General features: G+C 35.8%; 1 protein-coding gene across 6 annotated transcripts in view; it reads left to right on the top strand.

The window, feature by feature from the left end:
- Positions 1–18,793, top strand: part of SEC23A (SEC23 homolog A, COPII coat complex component) — a 28,602-nt gene extending 9,809 nt beyond the window's left edge. For all 6 annotated transcript variants that reach the window (XM_083837591.1, XM_083837590.1, XM_083837595.1 and 3 more), the window contains 11 exons: positions 1,620–1,743; positions 2,874–2,954; positions 5,054–5,143; positions 6,351–6,457; positions 7,488–7,641; positions 8,350–8,427; positions 9,612–9,773; positions 11,237–11,323; positions 12,828–12,983; positions 13,574–13,639; positions 17,425–18,793. In XM_083837591.1, the coding sequence (XP_083693717.1) occupies positions 1,620–1,743; positions 2,874–2,954; positions 5,054–5,143; positions 6,351–6,457; positions 7,488–7,641; positions 8,350–8,427; positions 9,612–9,773; positions 11,237–11,323; positions 12,828–12,983; positions 13,574–13,639; positions 17,425–17,514 (1,195 nt within the window). In that variant the 3' untranslated portion in view covers positions 17,515–18,793. The remainder of the gene's footprint in view (positions 1–1,619; positions 1,744–2,873; positions 2,955–5,053; positions 5,144–6,350; positions 6,458–7,487; positions 7,642–8,349; positions 8,428–9,611; positions 9,774–11,236; positions 11,324–12,827; positions 12,984–13,573; positions 13,640–17,424) is intronic.
- Positions 18,794–20,291: the final 1,498 nt, after the last annotated feature.

Raw genomic sequence — 20,291 nt, 5'->3', positions numbered from 1 at the left:
TTTTTTTTCAAACTCCGATTTACTGTGATGGTTGCATTTGTGATGGAATTTGTCACCATAACTGTGTTTATCAGAAGGCTTTGTATTGTTTTTCTTTCATATGATCTGCCTGAAGCCTAAATAACGTGACTATCTTAAACACTTTATCCTATGTACTGGTGTGTGTGTATGTAAACCTTAGGCTTCAGTAAAGATAAGGACCTGTTATGCTTTTTCTTGCTGTTCAGAGTGGTACAAAACTGTGTTATTCCGTCTTGTTTATGCCCTTCTTCTAGATACTGTTGTACATAACTTCAGCTGATGTCTCAGGTGATTATCAGGTTGCATAACTGATACGTCTTGTTGCTCCTAAATTTTGTTCCATCTATCCAGTTCTGTGTTTCATGCATGCTCTTGCATTCCTCCGGCGTGTCTTGCCATCTGTTCATTTTAATCTGATCAAAGCAAATTCCAGTCTTTCTCCTGAACCAGTCCTGTGTTTTCTGTCATTGTGGATGGCACACTCACCCTTTCTGTTATGCAAATCTACAGCCTGGGATAGCTTTTGACCCTTGGTTGTATTCTAACCACCTAATTCATTTTGTAAATCCTGCAAATTCTTCTTCCATACTCTTTTTTTTTTCCAAACTGAGTTTCAGGCCAGCTTGGCCATGCAAGCCAGTGCTAAATAGTTTCTTTCCAGAGTTGTATGTATAGCCTTCACGTAGGAGTTTCCACTGTTCAGGAGCTGTATGTTGACTTTACCTGCACATTTGACTTATTTTTTGCATTAACTTTTTTGCATTAAATTCAGGCTATATTTTTCTGTATATTACAGTGTAATTCTGCTCTTATGTTCTGCTCTTGTGACTCACCATACCCTGTTTCTGCTCTTACAGCAAAACTAGGCTTTGTGTGTAGCTTGCCTATTTCTCCTACAGCTTTTCCTGTTTTCTATTTGGTTAAATTCTGCCTACAGGGAAGGATTTCTGATTCTGCCCATGTCTGTCTTCCATCTTTGAGTAAGATGAAGAAAAACTCATGAAAACTTCTATAACTTCTTTCAGACGTAATGTTTGACCTATTAACAGATTTTAAGAATGTTATTCATTAATATTTTTGAATAATAGTAGTATCTCCCATTATTATTTCCTAAATGCAGTATATGATATTTCAGGATGAGTGGCAATCACTGCAATATCCACAGAAGACTGCTAAACATAAAAACAAATCACGCTTTTTAAGCATAGATTTAAACCTGAATGAATGCATATACAAAAGAAAATGGTGTGGAAATATGTTTGGAATATTGAATGTTAGAATTAGGTAGCTGACTTTGCATGAGAAGGTTATGAGACATTTGTCGTGCTCAAGTCCAATGTAGAATTTTCCCAGTGAAAGATTTTGTTATATATTATAATCACAATGACCTTAACTTGCTGATTGGATGAGAAGCTCACTTAAATTCATCGCTAACATTTAGCAGAGTGTTACCTTCATGATAGTCAAGAAGACAAAAACATACCTAGTTTTAGGCTTTAATAGAAGTAAGCTATATAAATCCCATGTGCAAAATAATTGCATGATAAATCATCTCTTTTAACTTGAGTTCTTGTTTTTTGTTTTATGTTTTTGTCTAGAGGCTACATGGTAATGGGAGACTCTTTCAACACATCTTTATTCAAACAGACCTTTCAGAGAGTATTCACAAAAGATATGCAAGGACAATTTAAAATGGGATTTGGTGGCACATTAGAAATAAAGGTAAGAATAAAAAATGCAGTGTGTTAGTGAAACACTGGCATAGAATGGCTGTGAACTTCAGAATCTGTCCTTTAAGGAATTTTTAGGAACACAATTAAGAGATGCCTCAGGGTTAGCTTGGACACAGCTGTTACTACCTTGTTACCTCTTTGCAGTTGCATGATTCTGTAAATGTGAATTAGATAAAACGTTAATTCCTTTTTACCCTGCATTCGGTGACAGCTGAAAGGGAGACTGAACTAAAATTAGTCTTAAAATTAGAAACTCACAATGCTGTGTGCTTAGATTTTGCTATCAATAGTGAGCATTTCTTGGATTAGGTCCAGGTTCTCTGTATAGTGCAGGAAAACTTTCTTTTCATTTTCCATCCTTATCAGAATCCATTCAGGCACTTCAACAATGTTCATTTTTATCTTCTCTCTTGTGAGAAGCTTAGAGCTGAGTGTGCTCTAGGCTCAGATGTAGGCTTCCATGATCTTTCCTGTATTGCAACAGTGCCTGGTAGAAGAATTTGGGGCTATTTTATTTTTTAACAAAAGTCTGTTTAATTTTTAACTACCTGGACAAATAATCAAACCCTCTTTTTCATACAAGTGTTATTGTGAAATTTGTTGAAAGATCCTGGAAAATGCGGTAACAGAGCCTCAGTTATAGAGGAATGTTCAAACAGGAAAATTACATTGGAAGAATGTAAATAAAAGGATTTTGTTTTAAGAAACATATGTTTAGAAGATCTGCATCTTCTGTGTATGAATTCACCGTGGGATATGTACAGACTTACCCTATAAGTCTTAAGTTTTAATCTGTTTTGAATATTGTAATGACTTTGCTAGAAAATGAACATTATGCATTTTAGGTTCTCAGGTTTATAAATAACAGAAGTTCTTCGCTATGTTTTAACATACATTCATGCTGTTATTTCAGATATACTAATTGTTAAAGCTAACATACATAATTCAGTGTTCAGTGTGAGCACGTGAAAAATTTCTCTAAATGTGTCAAGCATTACGTGTATAATCTTTTCTAAGGGTATAATAAGTCTGATATGCAATGAGTTTTTTATTAATTAATGGTAAAGTCCGAGTTCTTGGTGTGGTGTATTAATGTATGTTTTTCTTTTAAATATGAAGACTTCAAGAGAAGTAAAGATTTCTGGAGCTATTGGACCCTGTGTCTCTCTCAATTCTAAAGGACCTTGTGTCTCAGAAAATGTGAGTAAATCTTGCTGAAATTGAAGGTAATGTTCCATTATGGAAAAGTAGGATTTAGGATTTTTAGATATGAAGAGAGAGGCTAAACCTCTTCCATAAATGGAATAAATTGTGTTCGTTTTTTACAATTTCAAATTAAATACACTCGGGCTGCTCTTTGGGTAAGCTCATGTTCACTGCTAGATTAGATATGAGTTGTATTAGACCTTGCAGGTCCCTTGTTATATGGTTATGTTTGTCAGTTGAGTGGTAGCTTATCCATACCAATTTTAAAGCAATATGCTGTTGTAGCAGAAACCAAGCTAAAAGTGAGTGTGATTTATTGTTTAAATGAAAGCTTATCCTTTTATCCAAACAGAGAATCATAAAATATTTTCTTTAGAAAGACTGAGAGAACAGGAGAAGATAAGTGTGGGAACATCCCGTTTATCTTACTCCCCACCCGTATTATTTGGTAGCTATTTCACCATATACTCATTTAATTAATTGCTTGGAGTATCCAGCTATTACAGGCTCCTGAAGTAGCTCCCTTAAATTTACAACAGACTTTAATCACTTATTTTCTTATCAAATAATATTATTGCAGTTTAGTTTTATTTTTGATTACCAATCAAAAACAATTCCTACAAGTAAACAGATGTCGTAAATTTCAGAAGTCTCATTTTTTGTTCCTAATAATCTCTGCATAATAGAGCACTTGATAGTGTGCAAGTGCTTACAAGTGGCCTACTCTCAAGCATTTTTCATAGCTAATTTTTTCTTATACTTACTGAGATTTTTAAATTCAAAAAGATGTAACCATATAATTAACTTTTTTCTCTCAGTGGTCTGGCACAGATTTTCTTACATCATCATCTGAGTGATTGTGTGTATTGCAACAAAAGTTATAATGCCTCCCCAAAGCAATTAAATGTACATCTCATTATTTAAACTACATACTTAAATCATAGGGGGTAATAGAAAATTTAATTGTGAATTTGTATGTGTTGCTTTGCAATTACATCATAATTAATTTCTATCTCAAAAGCCTTTTGTTGAAATTATCTGAATTAATTTTTGAGGTAAAATGTGCAAATAAAATGTAGGTATATGCAGCTTGTTTAAGATGGTAACTGGACAACTAATTTAGCCCTAATACTTTGAGTACAAGCACAGTGTTAACTGTTGTCAGTATAATTCTCCTTGAATGTATATTTTGTTTATTTTTGCTTGTTCAGATATGAATGACTGACTTGGCTTTTTAAAATTGGTATCTCTGGATATTTGTATTGTTTTGATGACAAAAAGGAATTGTCATTTCAAATAGGTCACTATCTGTATACAGATCCCTTGTTAGTTACTAGAGACTATGTAACTATGTACTTACATACCATGTAAACTACCTACTAGAAGTTCATTATGGTGTGCGTTGGAAGTGGTGTTTCACTTGAGCACATTTTTTGTTAATGTTGTAATTTAAAGTGATTCACTAAACTGAAAACTGCCAATTTCTCTAAAAATATTATAAAATAAAAATTCTGTCTCAGGCAAGTACTAAGAAAAAAAAAATGATTGTGAACGAGACATTCAGTCTCTTATCTCTTCAGTAACAGAAATTGAAGCAGGGATGTAAGAATTTCTGAAATACATACTGCTTTCAGAAAAACAAATTAACCTTCTTTCTTCTCAAATCTTTGTATGATTGTATGATGATACGTATCACTCTTTTTAATTCTTTCAAAAAATATAAAATATTTAAGGGTTGTTGACTTTACTGGGGGTTGTCACATACTTTCAGGAGAGAACTGATATAAAAGTATTTCTCCTTGTTTTAGGATTTTTATCAGATACACTCTTAAAGTTTCTTTCAGCACAGATATCTGTGCCTTGCTTAATCCTGAATTCCCAGCACGAGCGCTCCATGATTTTCTTGTTTCTGGCAATTCTCTTTCTCTCTCTCCACTGTTGCGAGAGTGTTACCTTTGAGAAGATGGCAGAGTGAGCAGGGAGAAAACCTGTGACAGCACAGTTGTAAAACATCACCTGTAGTAGCCAGATGCTGTGTTGCAAACACAACAATAATTCTGTTTTATGAAGTATTATATGAAATCTATTTACAGGAGATTGGAACAGGAGGTACTTGTCAGTGGAAGATTTGTGGACTTAATCCTACTACAACACTTGCACTTTACTTTGAGGTGGTCAACCAGGTATTACATATTTGTCTACTTCTCTAGTAAGCACAATAATTTGATTTTTATGTGACTTCAGAAACCTGTGTGTAGGGTTTTTTTTGTCATTCCATCAACCACAGCAGCAGGGATACGAATGATGTTGCTATTCTGTGTTGCTGATAATCCAAGTCCAAATCTTTCTTTTCAGAGTATTACTTAACAAAATGTAAGTCAGTTGGAATATATGAAAATACTGTAATCCATTTATTTTAAAGTCCTTTGCAATATTTCTCTAATGTTTCAGTTACAAGGTAATTATTCCATAATGTTACATTTTAATTAAGCTTTTATTGCTCAGTTTGTAAGTAAAGCAAGTAAAGATTGGCTTCACTGAAACACATCACAGACGTACAGTCTGGCTTCCTCTCTCCCACAGGGGTTACTGGGAAACAGGATAAAAAACAGGACAAGGAAATGTACTGTTCCCTTCTAGTATTCTCCCTTCTTCCAAATGTTTGCAGCTAGGGAAGTAGTGTGTTGGTTGTGATTTCTATATATTTAGTATACCATATTGTATACTTTACTGGAAGATTGTAGGTTTTAAAATTTCAACTTACCTTAGCCTGTTCTTACTTTGCTTTTTGTATATTTATTTTAGTCTTATTTATTACTAACTCTCAAACTGGTCTGGTCGTGGTATGTCATATTTGATTTCAATTGTCCTCATTTGAAATTACTTATCTTGTTGACAGTATATAGACCTGCATTTCTACTGATAGAGTTTTGAAGTTTCAGAGTACACCTGGGTCCCAATGTACAAGTTTTGATGTTGCTTTACGGAAATCATTTATCAACATTTTAGAATAGTATCAGTTTCATTGAACACCAAGTGATTCACTAGAATCACAGGACAAACAGAATCTAATGAAATGAGCAATTGTAACACAGCCCCTTTGAAAGTATTGTCTGGGGTTAGGTGGAAGGAGAGAGCATCCATTCCTTTAAGGGTATCTGGTGGAGGCAGCAACTGCTCCTGATATGCCTTGACAGTCTCCACGTTTATTAGCCATGTTTGGTAGAGATAGTTGGTATGATAAAAGCATCAGTCAATGGATTTACAGAATTTCAGCTGCCTTTTGTTAAGAATTTTATAATTTTCTAATAATTTGTTTATCCATTTTCAAATTACGCTGCAAGATCTTTACAGTCTCCTCCATGTATTTTTTTTTCCTCCCACGCTTAGCACAATGCTCCAATTCCTCAAGGAGGACGAGGTGCAATCCAGTTTGTGACTCAGTACCAGCATTCCAGTGGACAGAGACGTATCAGAGTGACCACAGTTGCCAGAAAGTATGTGTGTTTTTTTTCCTGTGATGAATCATATCTGAAAAAGAGGATACGTGTTTGCCTTTTAATCTTTAAATTTTATAACCAGTCCACTGTTTTGGGTTATGTAGTGCCACAGGTGGTGAAGGCACGATCATACCTTTGGGACAATTGCCTATGCTGTTCTGTGGGCTGTTTCTTTTCCACGAGCTTGCAATGGCTGCGTAATCATGCTATGGGAGAGCTCTGAAGTAACCCAAGTGATTTTGGGTAACACAAAGAGGAAACATTGGGTGAAATTCTGTGGCCTAAATTGAGGAAATGGTTAGACTTAAGGAATGATAAATGTCACCTCCTACCTTAGCTTGTGAGTGCTAGTTGCAGTTCAGGGGCTTTGAATATACCTGTTCTTCCATGTATAATCTTCACCTGTAGCTTCCTTGAGTCAATTTACTTAATTTTGGAAAATGCTCTTTAATATTATAGAGGTATTTTTCAGTGTCAAATGATGTTCCCTTTAAGATAAAGGAGATTATTAATTGGTAATGTGATGGAAAACTCAATTTATTAAAAATCAATACCCTTGATGTTAATAGGAGTATCACGTGAATGTTTATGGTATTAGTAAAATCATCTTGGTGAATGGTAAAAGAACAGAGTAATAGTACACCTTGTAAACTGAGAAGGACAAAAAATTATATTCCAGAACAGGTATACAAGAAAGCTGTTGGTGTGGAAATGTGTCATTAGCTTTGCGGACGGTATTTTCTGTAACTTTTTATAATTTGTCAATTTTTCAATACAATAACTTTCATAATTGGCATTGCTTTCTCTTCTATGGCATTTCTGCAGATAAGGGACATTTCTAATTAAAGAAAAAAGAATGGTTAACTGAGAGACTACTCATTTATACTTGGTAGATTTTTGAAGGTACAGCATCATTTTGCCTGTTGAACTGCTAACACTGTTTTCTTTGCCTTAATTTTGAAGGGATATTTTGAAGTTGGACACCTTTCCTTTCATGGTGATGCAAATACGTATTTTAATTTTGCAGCTGGGCAGATGCACAGACACAGATTCAAAACATTGCCGCATCTTTTGACCAGGAGGCTGCTGCAATTCTCATGGCTAGATTGGCAGTGTATAGAGCAGAGACAGAGGAGGGACCTGATGTGCTTAGATGGCTGGACAGACAACTTATACGACTGGTAAAAAGGACTCAATTAAATTGGTTTCTCATCTCTAGGCAATATCTTTATTAAATGACTAGTGTTCAGTGGTTGTTTCTAAAAAGCGGGACTGGGGGCTGGGAGGGGAAGTGGGACTGAATGCTACATTTCCACAAGAATTAACTGAGAGTTTCTATTTTAAATGATGCAAGAACATCTCTGTTTTTAGTACATTTATTAATATCTCCTCAGTCTTCAGCAGCTGGTCACTGCCAGCAACTGAGGGAAAATCTAGCATGATGCTAGCAGCAATTAAAGTTTTATGTACTTTCTGGTGCCTCTAGTGATATTGTAGATTAAGTATTTTAAGCAAAAAACAAATAAAACAAACAAAACCCTAGAAAGCCATTTATTTATTTTCAAAAGTTCAATTTTAAAAAATATTATTTCTTAACTATAAATTATTAATAAGTAATTATTAATAATTTTATTTCAAACGTTTTTCAGGGATGTTTAATTATCTAAGTCTGCTTGATGATTTAAATAAAAAACAGAAAAAAAGATTAAAGCCTCGTGTGCAAGGAAGTCACTGCTTGTTAAGAACTGATGTCAGTTTTTTTTGCCAGGTTTCCTTACAAAGTGTAGGCACCTTAAATCATATGTCTATTAAAAACAAAAAAACTTACAGTAATGGCATGATCAAGCTGCTGTGTGTCTTAGCTTAGATACATTTTTCTTTTACAACAGTGTCAGAAATTTGGAGAGTATCACAAAGACGATCCAAGCTCTTTCAGATTTTCAGAAACCTTTTCACTTTACCCACAGGTGAGTAGAAGGAAGGTTTATTTATCAGGGATAACGAAAGAATGCTTAGGGAAGGAAGTGGCATTGTAGCACAGAGTAAAATAAGACTTTACACTGGATATCAGAATGAAAAGGCCTTTGGTTTAACACTGGTAGACAGTGGGATGAGGGGAAGAGAAGTGGAAGGGCAGAAGTTGGAAAACTCATAGGTTGGGATAAAGACAGTTTAATAAGAAAGGAAAAGGAAAAAAAAGAAACAACAACCAAGAAAACCACCACACAAAGAAAAACAAAAAACAAAGCAAATAATGTGAATGAATGACATTGCAGTTGCTCACCACCTGCTGACCAATGCCCAGCTGGTACCTGAGTGGCAGGGGCCCTTGGCCAACTCCCCACAGTACTCACCCGGGAAGAAGCATTTCACTGGTGAAGTGAACTTCAACTTCAGTATATTAAACTTTAAATAGGTTCTTTGCTAATACTCCATTTTAATAAATTTCTCCATTCTGTTAGCTCTCAAATCTGTGTTATTCTTGGACTGTCACAGATTTCCGTGATACTTCTGTTCAAGTTTTCTACCAATCTCTCTGTGAAGCGTTGTGGAGAGATGGATACAGCAATGAAAGGATTTGCTTATGAACTTTGTTAGTTGAAATAATTTTGCCATGTTAGTGTGCTTTTTCCTGTTAACTTGATGCAACTTAGTTTGTGATTAGTTAAGCTGATCTCTCTGACTCATTGTCATGTGAGTATATAAAAATGGTAAAGGTACAGATACAAATTAGAAAAGTTACAGGACTTGCTGTTTTCAGTGGTGCTCCGTACCAGGGTAAGAGGCAATGGACACAAACTGGAACAGAAGAGGTTCTGTCTAAACATCAGAAAGCACTTCTTTGCTGTGTGGGTGACACAACCCAGAGAGGCTGTGCAGTCTCCTTCCTTGGAGATCTTTAAAAAGCCACCTGGACGTGGTCATGGGCAGCCTGCTCTAGGTGCCCCTGCTTGAGCAGGCAGTTGGACCAGGGGATTTCCAGAGGTTCCTGCCAGCCTTACCCCATTCTGTGTTTCTGTGACTTGGAATTCAAATTTACTGTGGTACTTAGAATTCAAATGTACTTCATTTTGTGGGGGGAAAAAAAATAAATCTCTCCTTGTACAACTCTATTTTGTGAATGTTCAAATAAATTATTTTTGTTTTGCAGTTCATGTTTCACTTGAGAAGATCTCCTTTCTTACAAGTTTTTAACAACAGTCCAGATGAGAGCTCGTACTATCGTCACCATTTTATGCGTCAAGATCTAACCCAGTCACTTATCATGGTTCAGCCAATTCTCTATGCCTACTCCTTCAATGGACCTCCAGAGGTACCATTATATGTAACCTAATTGTAGATTAAAAGATCCTATTTTGAGAGAGACAGGGTGTCCTTATTGTTATACATGTTATAAAACGTATTGTTTCTCAATTTATTACTTGAGAAGCAATATTGATTTTATATAGAACAAATATATGAATGAGGTATATCTCAGAATTCTGATGTAGCAGTCCTGAGAGTAAAAGTCATTTTGTTAAGAGATCGTGTTTTAAACTAAGGAATAATTTTTTTGCTAGTTTTTGAGAGCAGTTTTTGTTTATGTGGTGCCAGAATGTAAATATTGACAAAAATGTTTTTATTTCAAAATGTAATTTTTCAGTGGATTTTGAAAGAAGAGTTGTTTATTTGAAACATATAAAACTCCCTCCACCTTTAATACTCTCATCCAAAGCTTCTAATTTTGATGTGGTTACCATATTTGGTACAGAACCTCCCAGTTGACCATATCATGGCATATCCTGTATAAACCTAAAATAAAAAGATGATCTTTAAAGAAGCTTGTTAAAGAAGGGTAAGATAGGAGACAACAAAAGTAGTCAGATAAGATAGAGTGAGGAAACTGTAAGACAGTGAGAATAAACATAGTAGGCAAGGATCTTGACAGGCTGGGACTCCAACTTTTTGTTAGGATTTTTTTTTTTGTTGGGTGGATGAAGACTTTTAATAGTGAAATTTAAATTAAAGTAGTGTGGCAGTTTATGAAGAAATACTCAGAAGTGTGAGATAATTCTCCCATATATAAATAAAAGTTATTCATGTGGGTGATGATCAAGCTCCCACTTGATTGAAATGGTAGCTGACACCTCAGCGTAGAATATGTAATAAATCTCCTTTCTCTTTGTTGGAATAACTAGTATTTTTTGTTGTCCCTAATATGATTGATACAATTGAATCATGGTATTGATTCAATAAAGTCATATAATGCCAACATAGTAACACGGCCCTTAAGGTAAATTAAAACCTTCAAATACTAAATCAGATCTCATAAACTGTCAGTATTTACAGTATACAGTATTGGAAGATATATATACACAGTAATAATAACTGCAAGGACAAGACTAAAAACAAAAAGCCAAAATCCACCCCCAAATTCCATACGTGAATAACCACTGAAAATTTACACACTGAAATATCATTAAAGTTAATGGCATTGCATGGGTAGATGTGGAGGTACTTAGGCTAGTAAAATGCATAATAATGAGAGAAGTCTCAGTTTATGAATTCTGTTTTTATTACTTTCATGAAGTTATATATTCAGAATCAAGGTGGATAACTTTACAATAAGATCGTGTGGGTTGCAGATGTGTAACATGAAAATGAGCAAATAGGGAGCTTTAGTAAGTGATGGAAAAGGTTCCTAAGATTCAGTGACTTACTCATAGAGCTTGTAATGCCATCTGATTGCTCAGTTTTGCATCAGTTGGTAATTTGTTATTTATTTTTAAATCTTAGCCTGTTCTTCTGGATAGCAGCAGCATTTTACCAGATCGCATTCTTCTTATGGACACCTTTTTCCAGATCCTTATTTATCATGGAGAGGTAAGATTAGTCTCTTTTACATAAATACTCCTTTTTCTGTAGGAGTGCTACATTGTGAAAGTCAAGCCCCAGTTCTAAAGCACTTCAGTGCTTGACTTCATCTGTGCAACCAGTACCAAAATCGTAATTATTGTTTGTAGTTTGGTGGTCTGCCAATGTGCCTGTACGTGGATACCTGGCATTACTTGCTGTTTTGGTCTAGTCCTGTTTCTTCTGACAGGTTTGAGGTGAATTGACTTTAGTATGCAGATTATTTGTTTTAGATGAATATTTTTCAAGTTTTTGAGAATATTATTTCTCCTTACCCCTGCTTTTTCACTTACTTTAGACCTCTGAATTATTCTGTGATAAGGAGACAGAACGCCATGTTTTAGGGACTCCCTTCATCTGTACTGTCCTAGAGAAATGAAATTGCTTCTGGCAGCTGAGTAGATACACATTCCCTAGTAATATAAATACGTGCATTTGCACGTGACTTTCATGTCCTGCAGGATCTGAGCTGTTGATGTTTACAGCTTTGCAACTGTAAGTGGTTCCCAGCTGAGAGTTTGGGAAATTACGTTCTGGAACATGTCCTCATAGCTGCATTTTTTAAAACAGTAACTAAACTTCAATACTTTTTAGGTAGAAAAATATTCTTTGCATTTTTGTAAGATGCTGTCAGAAAGCAGCAAGGGTTTCTTCCCCTCAGGTGGGCTGCTCCTTGAGGGAAGGGGAGCTAGGAGCTGAGCATGATCACATGGCAGGCTGAGGTCTTACCAGCGAGGACCTGGCCCCACAGTACCTGAGCAAGGCAGCAGAGCAAATTGCAGACAATAGCCAGGTTCAGCCATCATGCCAGATCATCAGGTGAGTTGATGGGCATGAGGCAGGTCAGAGTTCAGGCCAGGAAGTCAAGTCCCCAGGCAGAGGTCCAGATGAGTGGGGTACCTGGCAAGGTACAGTGACGGATGCAGTGTAGCTTAGTTAAGAGCCAGGAGTAAGAGCCTCAGCTTAAAACAGCTGCCAAGCAGAGAAGGGGGACCCCTGCAGAGATTCCCTCCAAGTTTTCCTTAATAACAGCTCATATCACTGAGTTAATCTTGAGCAGCCAGTTTCACTACTAAAAGGCTGGGAGGCTGCACTACAGGCCATGAAAGACAAATATCAGTATAAATATTTATTTCTGATGTGTAATAGATATACATACTGGAGAACTATTAATAATACCACGTCCTCATGGAGTAAGTGCTTAGCATTCAAAGAATAAAGAAAAAAAAAGGAACTATAGATAAACAACACGTTTTTAGAGTTTTAAAAAATAAAACAACTAGTAGTATATTACTTGCACACCTTGTTAGAGCCAGTATTTATTGAGGCTTTTAAAAAAGACCTTATATAGTCTAAGGCAGAAAGCGATGAGCGATGGAATAGAGGCCAGCAATGGCAGACTCTCTGAAGTGCCCTGTTTATTCTCTAAGAAAGATTGGTGAATCAGTTCTAAACTTCTTCCTCCTATTCCTAGACCATAGCTCAGTGGCGGAAATCAGGTTACCAAGATATGCCGGAATATGAAAACTTTCATCATTTGCTTCAAGCTCCAATAGACGACGCCCAAGAAATTCTTCACTCTAGATTTCCAATGCCCAGATATATTGATACAGAGCATGGAGGAAGCCAGGTATAGTCAAGTGTATGTTATATAATCTAGAAAGTGATGTGTTAATAATGTTTTTAGATTTTTTTAGTAGGCATGCATTTCTCTGCTAAAATATATATACATTGCAAATGAACATCTGAAATTTTAAAACTAACGAAGCCAGATATTTGATATCTTTTCACCTAATTTGTGAATCCTGTTATTTTGTACTGTTTTTGTCATGCTGTCGACTCTCATATTCCTTGTGTAAGATGTGTAGGAGTACTTGTACGTGTACAATAGTACTTGTGAGGGTCTTTGGATTAATAACAGAAGTATTCTTTGTGTTATTTTTGATACTTTTAATCAATATTTTACTGAAGTTCACATTTGTTTAGCTAGTGCTTAGGAAAAGAAAAATTACTTCCTGCTGCTTTGAGAAGCTGTTATATGCAGAATTCTGCATTATAACGGAATTGGAATCCGGAGAGTGGCTTTTATTGAAAGGCTACTTGCTCTTCTAACTAGGCATCTTGTGCTTGTTTTTATCCACAGATAAGAACTGGTACGTGTAAGAAATGTTTGTTTGAGAAGATTAATCTATTGCTTGTGCTTTTTTTTTTTTTTTAAAGGCTCGTTTCCTGCTCTCGAAAGTAAATCCCTCTCAGACTCATAACAATATGTATGCATGGGGACAGGTAAGTATGAATATGCTGATGAAGCTTGTAGATGTAATTTTATGTTCTTTTTCCATATTTCAGAAATCAAGTGAGACATTGTGTACATAAAAGTAATAATGTCAAGTTTTGAAACAATCAAACAAAAAAAAGCAGTTGTGGCCTAATGCCACCAGAATTCCGAAGAAGAAAGGATTTTATTTCTTCACACAAAAGTGATCTGTTTTTCTCTTTTAAGCTTCTGTTAGGCTACTTTCATGTCTAGCCATCTTTCTTAGGTATAGTCACATTCCTTAGAATGAGGACACTTATCACACATAAAGACTGAAGAACTTTTTTGCATTAGAAGAAATAAATTTTTAACTTATTTTAAAGAACTGAAAAATACACCAGTACCAATGTACTGACATTTCCTAGAATTTGTGTGGACCAGTTGACCACACTTTTCACATTCTTGTCTGTGGGGAAGGAAGTTATATATAAGCTCAAAAATTAAACTTTCTATAGCAGCTTGTGTTCTTGAATGTTGCATCCTGTTTCATGTACTCCTTCCAAATTTAGCTTTTATAGTGGGAAGAGAAACACTGCTGTGGGTGAATACTGGTGCAGTGTCAGTTTCTCATGAAAATATAATGGCATCAAACAGTTGGATCTACGTATTAACTGCACTTTTAAAGTATTTTTGTAAAGGGCATACAGTGTACAAGTCACGAATAAAAGGGCTCTGCAGCAATTCTATGGCAGTGATTTTTGTCAGTTTAGTTTAGTTTTATCAGGGTACATTTTCATAGAGATGTATTGGTTCTAATGAAACTTCTGGTGCGATAGAGCACTGAGATCCAGAGTGAAGATGCTTGAAAACCTTCTACTGAGTCAGGGACAGCACCATTTAAAACTCTTTTACCTTCAAAGATGATAAAGTAGCCAGCAATCTGGTCTCTCTCTTCATGTACCCGCCACAACATACACAGAAACCATGTAGTTTGAAAGGTTTTTGTCTGTTCCCTGGAAATTTCTGAAGTTTTGACATTTCTCATGGTATAGGACAAATGCTTTCTGCTCATTTAATTATTAAGCAAATGAAATGGTATTCCAAATGTAAATGCAAATCCAAAACAATTACTGAACCGATCTAAGAAAACTGTTTATGCTGGACAAGTCTCAGTGAGACCTTTTGAAGCATATTAGAAAAAGCAGCTTTCCCTTTAATGTTGGAAATAATGCAGTTCAGGCTAACATAAGAAATTGTGTGTTAATCTCCCCAGAGGCATTGTAATGTGTTTTCTACGTAATAACCTGCTGCTTTCATAGTTTTTTTTGTTATTGAAGAAAGACGAGCCAAGTAAAAATCATTGAGAAATGAAAAATGTAACTGCTGGGAGAGAATTTTAAACTGAGTTGGTTTTGCTCTTATTTTTGCCCTGAGCTTCCTGAATTATTTCATGTAGTTTTATGTGTTCCGCTCATAACTGAGTCTACAGAAAAAAATGTTAGTCCCCATTCACCTGAAGAGGGCACCCACACGCTACTGAAACCATGTTTCAGGAGGTGATGACTAGTTTGGTTTTTAACATTGTAAGTAAAGATTTTTTTTTTAAACTTTAGCAGATGGATGCCTTATATGATATTTAAACCATTTTCAGAAAATAATGGTAAACTAATTTCATACAGCTCTATTTTGTTTACTCTGAAAGTGTGTATTGATCAGTCTTTGAAGATGCAGTTGAAATTTTCAGATTATATTGGATATGGCATTTATTTGAGCATACCTTTATTTTCAGCTCTGTGTTTTTTTCCTTTAGTCTTTGTGTTGGTAACTGTTTGGAATTTTTAATTAGAAGTGAAAGAGGAGGTCAATGGCACAAATCTTACCAGATGCCCAGCTACCTGTTACTAAATCACTATTAATTAAATTTAAATTCTCACTATATGCCTTCGCTGAAATTTTTAAATGAACAGAAAACAAAATTGAAGGTGATCTGTGCAAAATCAAAGCTAATTTTTCTGCTTTTCAGACTTGTACATTGTTCAGTGAGCCCTTGCCCCTTGCTGGTTTTCATTGTATTCCACATGAAATAAAATACTTTTTTTCCTTACCTACTAGAATGAAGGGTTCCTAGTCTTCAGAGCAAAGCTACTGCTGTTGGTGGTGGTGACAGCAGCAGCCTGCGTGCATGTATTGAATAAGGTGTTAAGCTTCAGGATCAGAGTTTGTGTGTTTTAAATATCTTGGATTACCACCAGCAGTCACTGTGGGAAAAACCTCTTAGATATGTAACAGCTCCATTGGCTGTTTTTTTTTTTTCTGGAAGATGATGCTGTCTGCTTCCATGCATAAAACACAAGGTGGCAAATCGTATCCTGCCACAGAATTAAACTATTTGTAATTCCCTCGTGGCTTCTTAAACAAGGAGAGCTCAGGCTTAGCATGTGGCAGGATTGGGAGCATAACATCCTTTCTTCTTATCCTGCCTCCAGAAGTTGATAGACAATTTAGAGGGTCTTTCCTGAGAGTTGCTGTGTAGTGTATCAAGTGTAATGTAGTGAAGTAAAAACTTACTGCTCCTGGATTTGTCCCTTGGTCGTTAACTGAAAAGCAGCTTTAGCTAGTTCTCATTAAGAAGCTCAACCTCATTAAGAATTTCCTGTCTTTGTTTTGAAGCACTTAGTAATAAGTTCAGACAGTTGTGATTTCATTTGGAATTATGGGTGCCTATTACCTTTGAAAAGGTTGGTTTGTTGAGATTTATAGGAATTCTTCATACACCTGTAAATGGGAGTAATGACAATTTGTTTCAAAGGACTTAAGGGAGTTGCTGTGTAATAATTCTACTGTTTTATTTAGATTGGAAATTTGCTTAAAGATTATTAAAAAAAAAAACATTTTGAACTTTTTGGAATTCTGGGGTCAAAAATTAAGTTACAAAAATACCTCCAAAATGGTTTTCATCTTTTGTGCTCAGATTTTGCAGTGGCATGACCTTCAGATGTTTGTGTGCCTCTTCAGATTGCACAGAGCTGTAGGAAAGGATTAACCCAGATTTCCTTGAAAAAAGCTAGTTGGCCCTCACTCAGATCAGATTCTCAGTGGACTTTTTTTTTTTTTCCTTTCCTCATTTTGATGTGTCTGAGTTTCAGTGGCAAATGCTGATTTACTAGTTGTGATGCTTGCACATTTCCGTTTGTCACCTTTGCTCCATTACGATAGGAATGATAGGGGAGTTGTGGTATAGAAGTTTTTATTTACTTTTACAAATTTGTAAGTTAGGATTTGGAGCTGTCAAAAACACTGAGTTTTGTACGATCGATGTAAATATTTTGCCTCACTGCATTAATATGGGAAGGGGTGTAGTCATAGAATCATAGAATAGAATCATAATATCATTTATGTTGGAAAAAATCATCAAGTTTGACCATCAACTGTCACTACTAAGCCCACCACTAAACCATGTCCCTAAATACCTCGAGGGATGGCAACTCCACCACTTCCCTGGGCAGCCTGTTCCAAAGCCTGAACACCCTTTCTGTGAAGAAATTCTTCCTGACATCTAATCCAAACCTCACCTGGCACAACTTGAGGCCATTTCCTCATGTCCTAGCTGTGGTTTATGCCTGAATTTAAGTAAACGTATGAAAATTTATTTAAATATGGATGTATTTTTGTTAGAGAACTTCAGCAATGATCTGCTTCAAAGGTCATTCTAAACTGCAGTTTAGAGAGGCGTTTATTTAACGGAACATATTGTGCCTTAAAATGCTTTTTCTTTACAATGTGTATAACCCATTCTCTGTGTTTTCTTTTATAGGAGTCTGGAGCACCCATTCTTACTGACGATGTCAGCTTGCAAGTGTTTATGGATCATCTGAAGAAACTTGCTGTCTCTAGTGCTGCCTGAGATTCTGTAGTGTGCTAGAGGCACAGATAAGCTGTAGCCGTATTTCAGCTTTTTCTCCTTCGCCCTTTTCCATGTCTCTCTTGACAGAATGCTCTGATATGCACAAGCTGCCTGACTAGATGTAAAAGTGTTGTTTTCAAAGAAAAGCTTTTGTTACCAGCAAATGTTTTAATGTGAACCGCAGTTTGTAAAAATGACTAGTAGTAGAATAAGTTACAGTTACAGGAAAAAAAAAAACAGTCATTTTGATTACCATATTATAATTACTTTGAGATCAATTATAACAACTTTGAAATGTTTTTTCGCTTTCCTTCTTAAATGGTTGAGGTTGATTCTGCTTTGCACTACAAAGGCGCATTGAACAATAAAGGAAATCTTTGGTGATGTCAGGCTTTCCAGACTGCCATATGATATTGTTTCTTACTCAATCTGAGCACGAAATGAACAAAGAAGCAACAAAAAGCTTATAAAAATAGTATTAACTCAGTCTTTTGACTTAGGCTGCTGAACTTTTCTGCAGTGATCTTATTGTTCACATGTTAGTTATTTTAGGAGTATTTAACTTCAAATATTTCCTTTCCCCATTTTTTACTGTAGTTGATTCTTTGGGAACAGAGTTTTTCTTACTTTCCACATGAATAATTTCAACTGAAAAAGTAAAAAAAAAATAAATAAAAAAAACTGTTATTGCACAGAATCTTAAGCTTGAGCTAAGAAGAAATCCTACACTACCAAAATAAACAGACTCAGCCTTGATTTTTGTCTTGGCGAGTATACTTTAAAAAAAAAGTTACCTTTTTATTATTGCCTTATAATGTTATTACATTAATGCATGACACTGCACATCTGCTTTTTGTTTCTGCACCCTTTTTCTTATGAGTTCAACAGGCTGTAGTTCTTGTTGAAACAAAATTCTATAGAATATGCTGCAATTAATTCAATATTTAGTTAATACTTTATTTTTGTGTGTGGGGAAATAAATTAGTAGGCTTTCCCATTTACTTTATGAAGTTTACACAAAACAGATGTTTACATAGGTAATATGATGTTTTGACAAGTGAAGACATGAAATATTGTACCGGGCAATAAAAATGGTGCCAAGTCTGAAGGAAGGGAGTTTTGACATAGGAAATTCAATCATATATTGGTGTGATAAGCATGATTTTTTTTCCGTTTGTCTGTAAATTCTCAAAAACTTGATTAAATCATTTGCTCTCTTTTACCTAAATGAGATGAGCTCTTTTTGCCTCAATGCAAATAAAATATGTTTTTCTCTCAATTTCTGTATTTATTGTGCTGGTTTTCTGTCAGTGCTTAAAATTAATTGTGGAAATAAACTTAGTAATGATAAAATTTAGAATAACTTCATAATTTATTTAAATAATAATTGGTATCAAACTTATTTAACTTCAAGTGATACTGAACTGCTTAGATTACACCAGGTTGAGATAAAGATTCAGAAGCCCTCTTGACTTTGCTTTGTTTTATCTAAGAAACAGCTTTTAAAGAAATTCTGTAACACTGGGTACGTCCACTTTATTTGGCAATTATATACCGTTTGACTAATGAATCTTTTCACCATCACATCATGATAATGGATTTTTTTTGAGTTTCTCATGCATCTGGTAAGTTCTATGCTTTCCTTCCTGTCCTCTAGCCAGCTTTCAGTCTATAGTAGGTTATTTTATCAGTTCCTTGGCAACTTTAGCTGTTTCTGTAACTTAGATATCTAACATCGTCAAAGACTTTTTGGAAATCCAAATGTCTGATGTATTACTCTCATCCTGCTGCTTATAGACCCCTTCCACAGACAATGTGGTTAGTGAGACAGGACTTCCCTTCGTAGCAAGCACACTGTCCCTTTCCCAAAAGCCCATGTCTATCCATAGGCTCATGAATCTTACTCTTTATTATAGCCTCTGCCATCTTACCGAGGATAGAGATCAGTCTAAGAGGCAGGATTTTCGGAACAACCCTTTTTGTGGATGTGATGTGGGCAACAGTCTGCCAGTCCTCTGGCACAGTGACAGTGTGTAATGACAGTTAGACATGTTTGCTGGCATTTTTGCCCTTCTGAGTTTGACTTCCTTCAAAACTCGTGTGAATGCTGTCCCTTCCTGGCAACTTACATCTTGTTTATCTACTTGGTCTAATACCTCTTGCACACTTATGCATAGGTCAGGTTAACTACATCAATTTTATCTCCTGCAAAGAACACGTTGGGAACAGTAACCCCCTCAATACATTCAACAGGGAAGATGACTTCACTGAGCTTTATGTCTCTACTGCTTATAGAATCACAGAATGGTTTGGGTTGCAAGGGACCTTAAAGATCATCTAGTTCAACCCCCCTGCCGTGGGTACAGACACCTTCCGTGTTGCTCAAAATCCCATTCAACCTGGCCTTGAACACGTCCACAGCTGCTCTGGGCAGCCTGTTCCTGTGCTTCACCACCCTCATTGTAAAGAATATCCTCCTTTTATTGATGTAGTGGCCTTTTTATTACTCTACTAACAAGCAGTCTCACTGATTCCCCAGAAGCTGTGCTTCTTGTTGTATTTAAAGGACTTTTCATTATCAGGTTCAACATCTGTTGCAAGGTGTTTTTCAAGTTCAGGTTTAGCTCGATTAACTTCCCTTGTGCATTTGACCAGAACGTATAGTGGATGCAGCTATTTCAGGGTTTGTACCTGCAGGAAATGGCAGCAACCACCAGTTGTTTTCTGGATCTATTAGGATTCCATTTTGATTCCTGCAGTGAGGACCAATTCAATTT

The sequence above is a fragment of the Anser anser genome (assembly GCF_964211835.1).
Source record: "Anser anser genome assembly, chromosome: 5".
NCBI lineage: Eukaryota > Metazoa > Chordata > Aves > Anseriformes > Anatidae > Anser > Anser anser.
The sequence above is the reverse complement of the archived record's forward strand: the minus strand, read 5'-3'. Positions and strand labels throughout refer to the sequence as shown.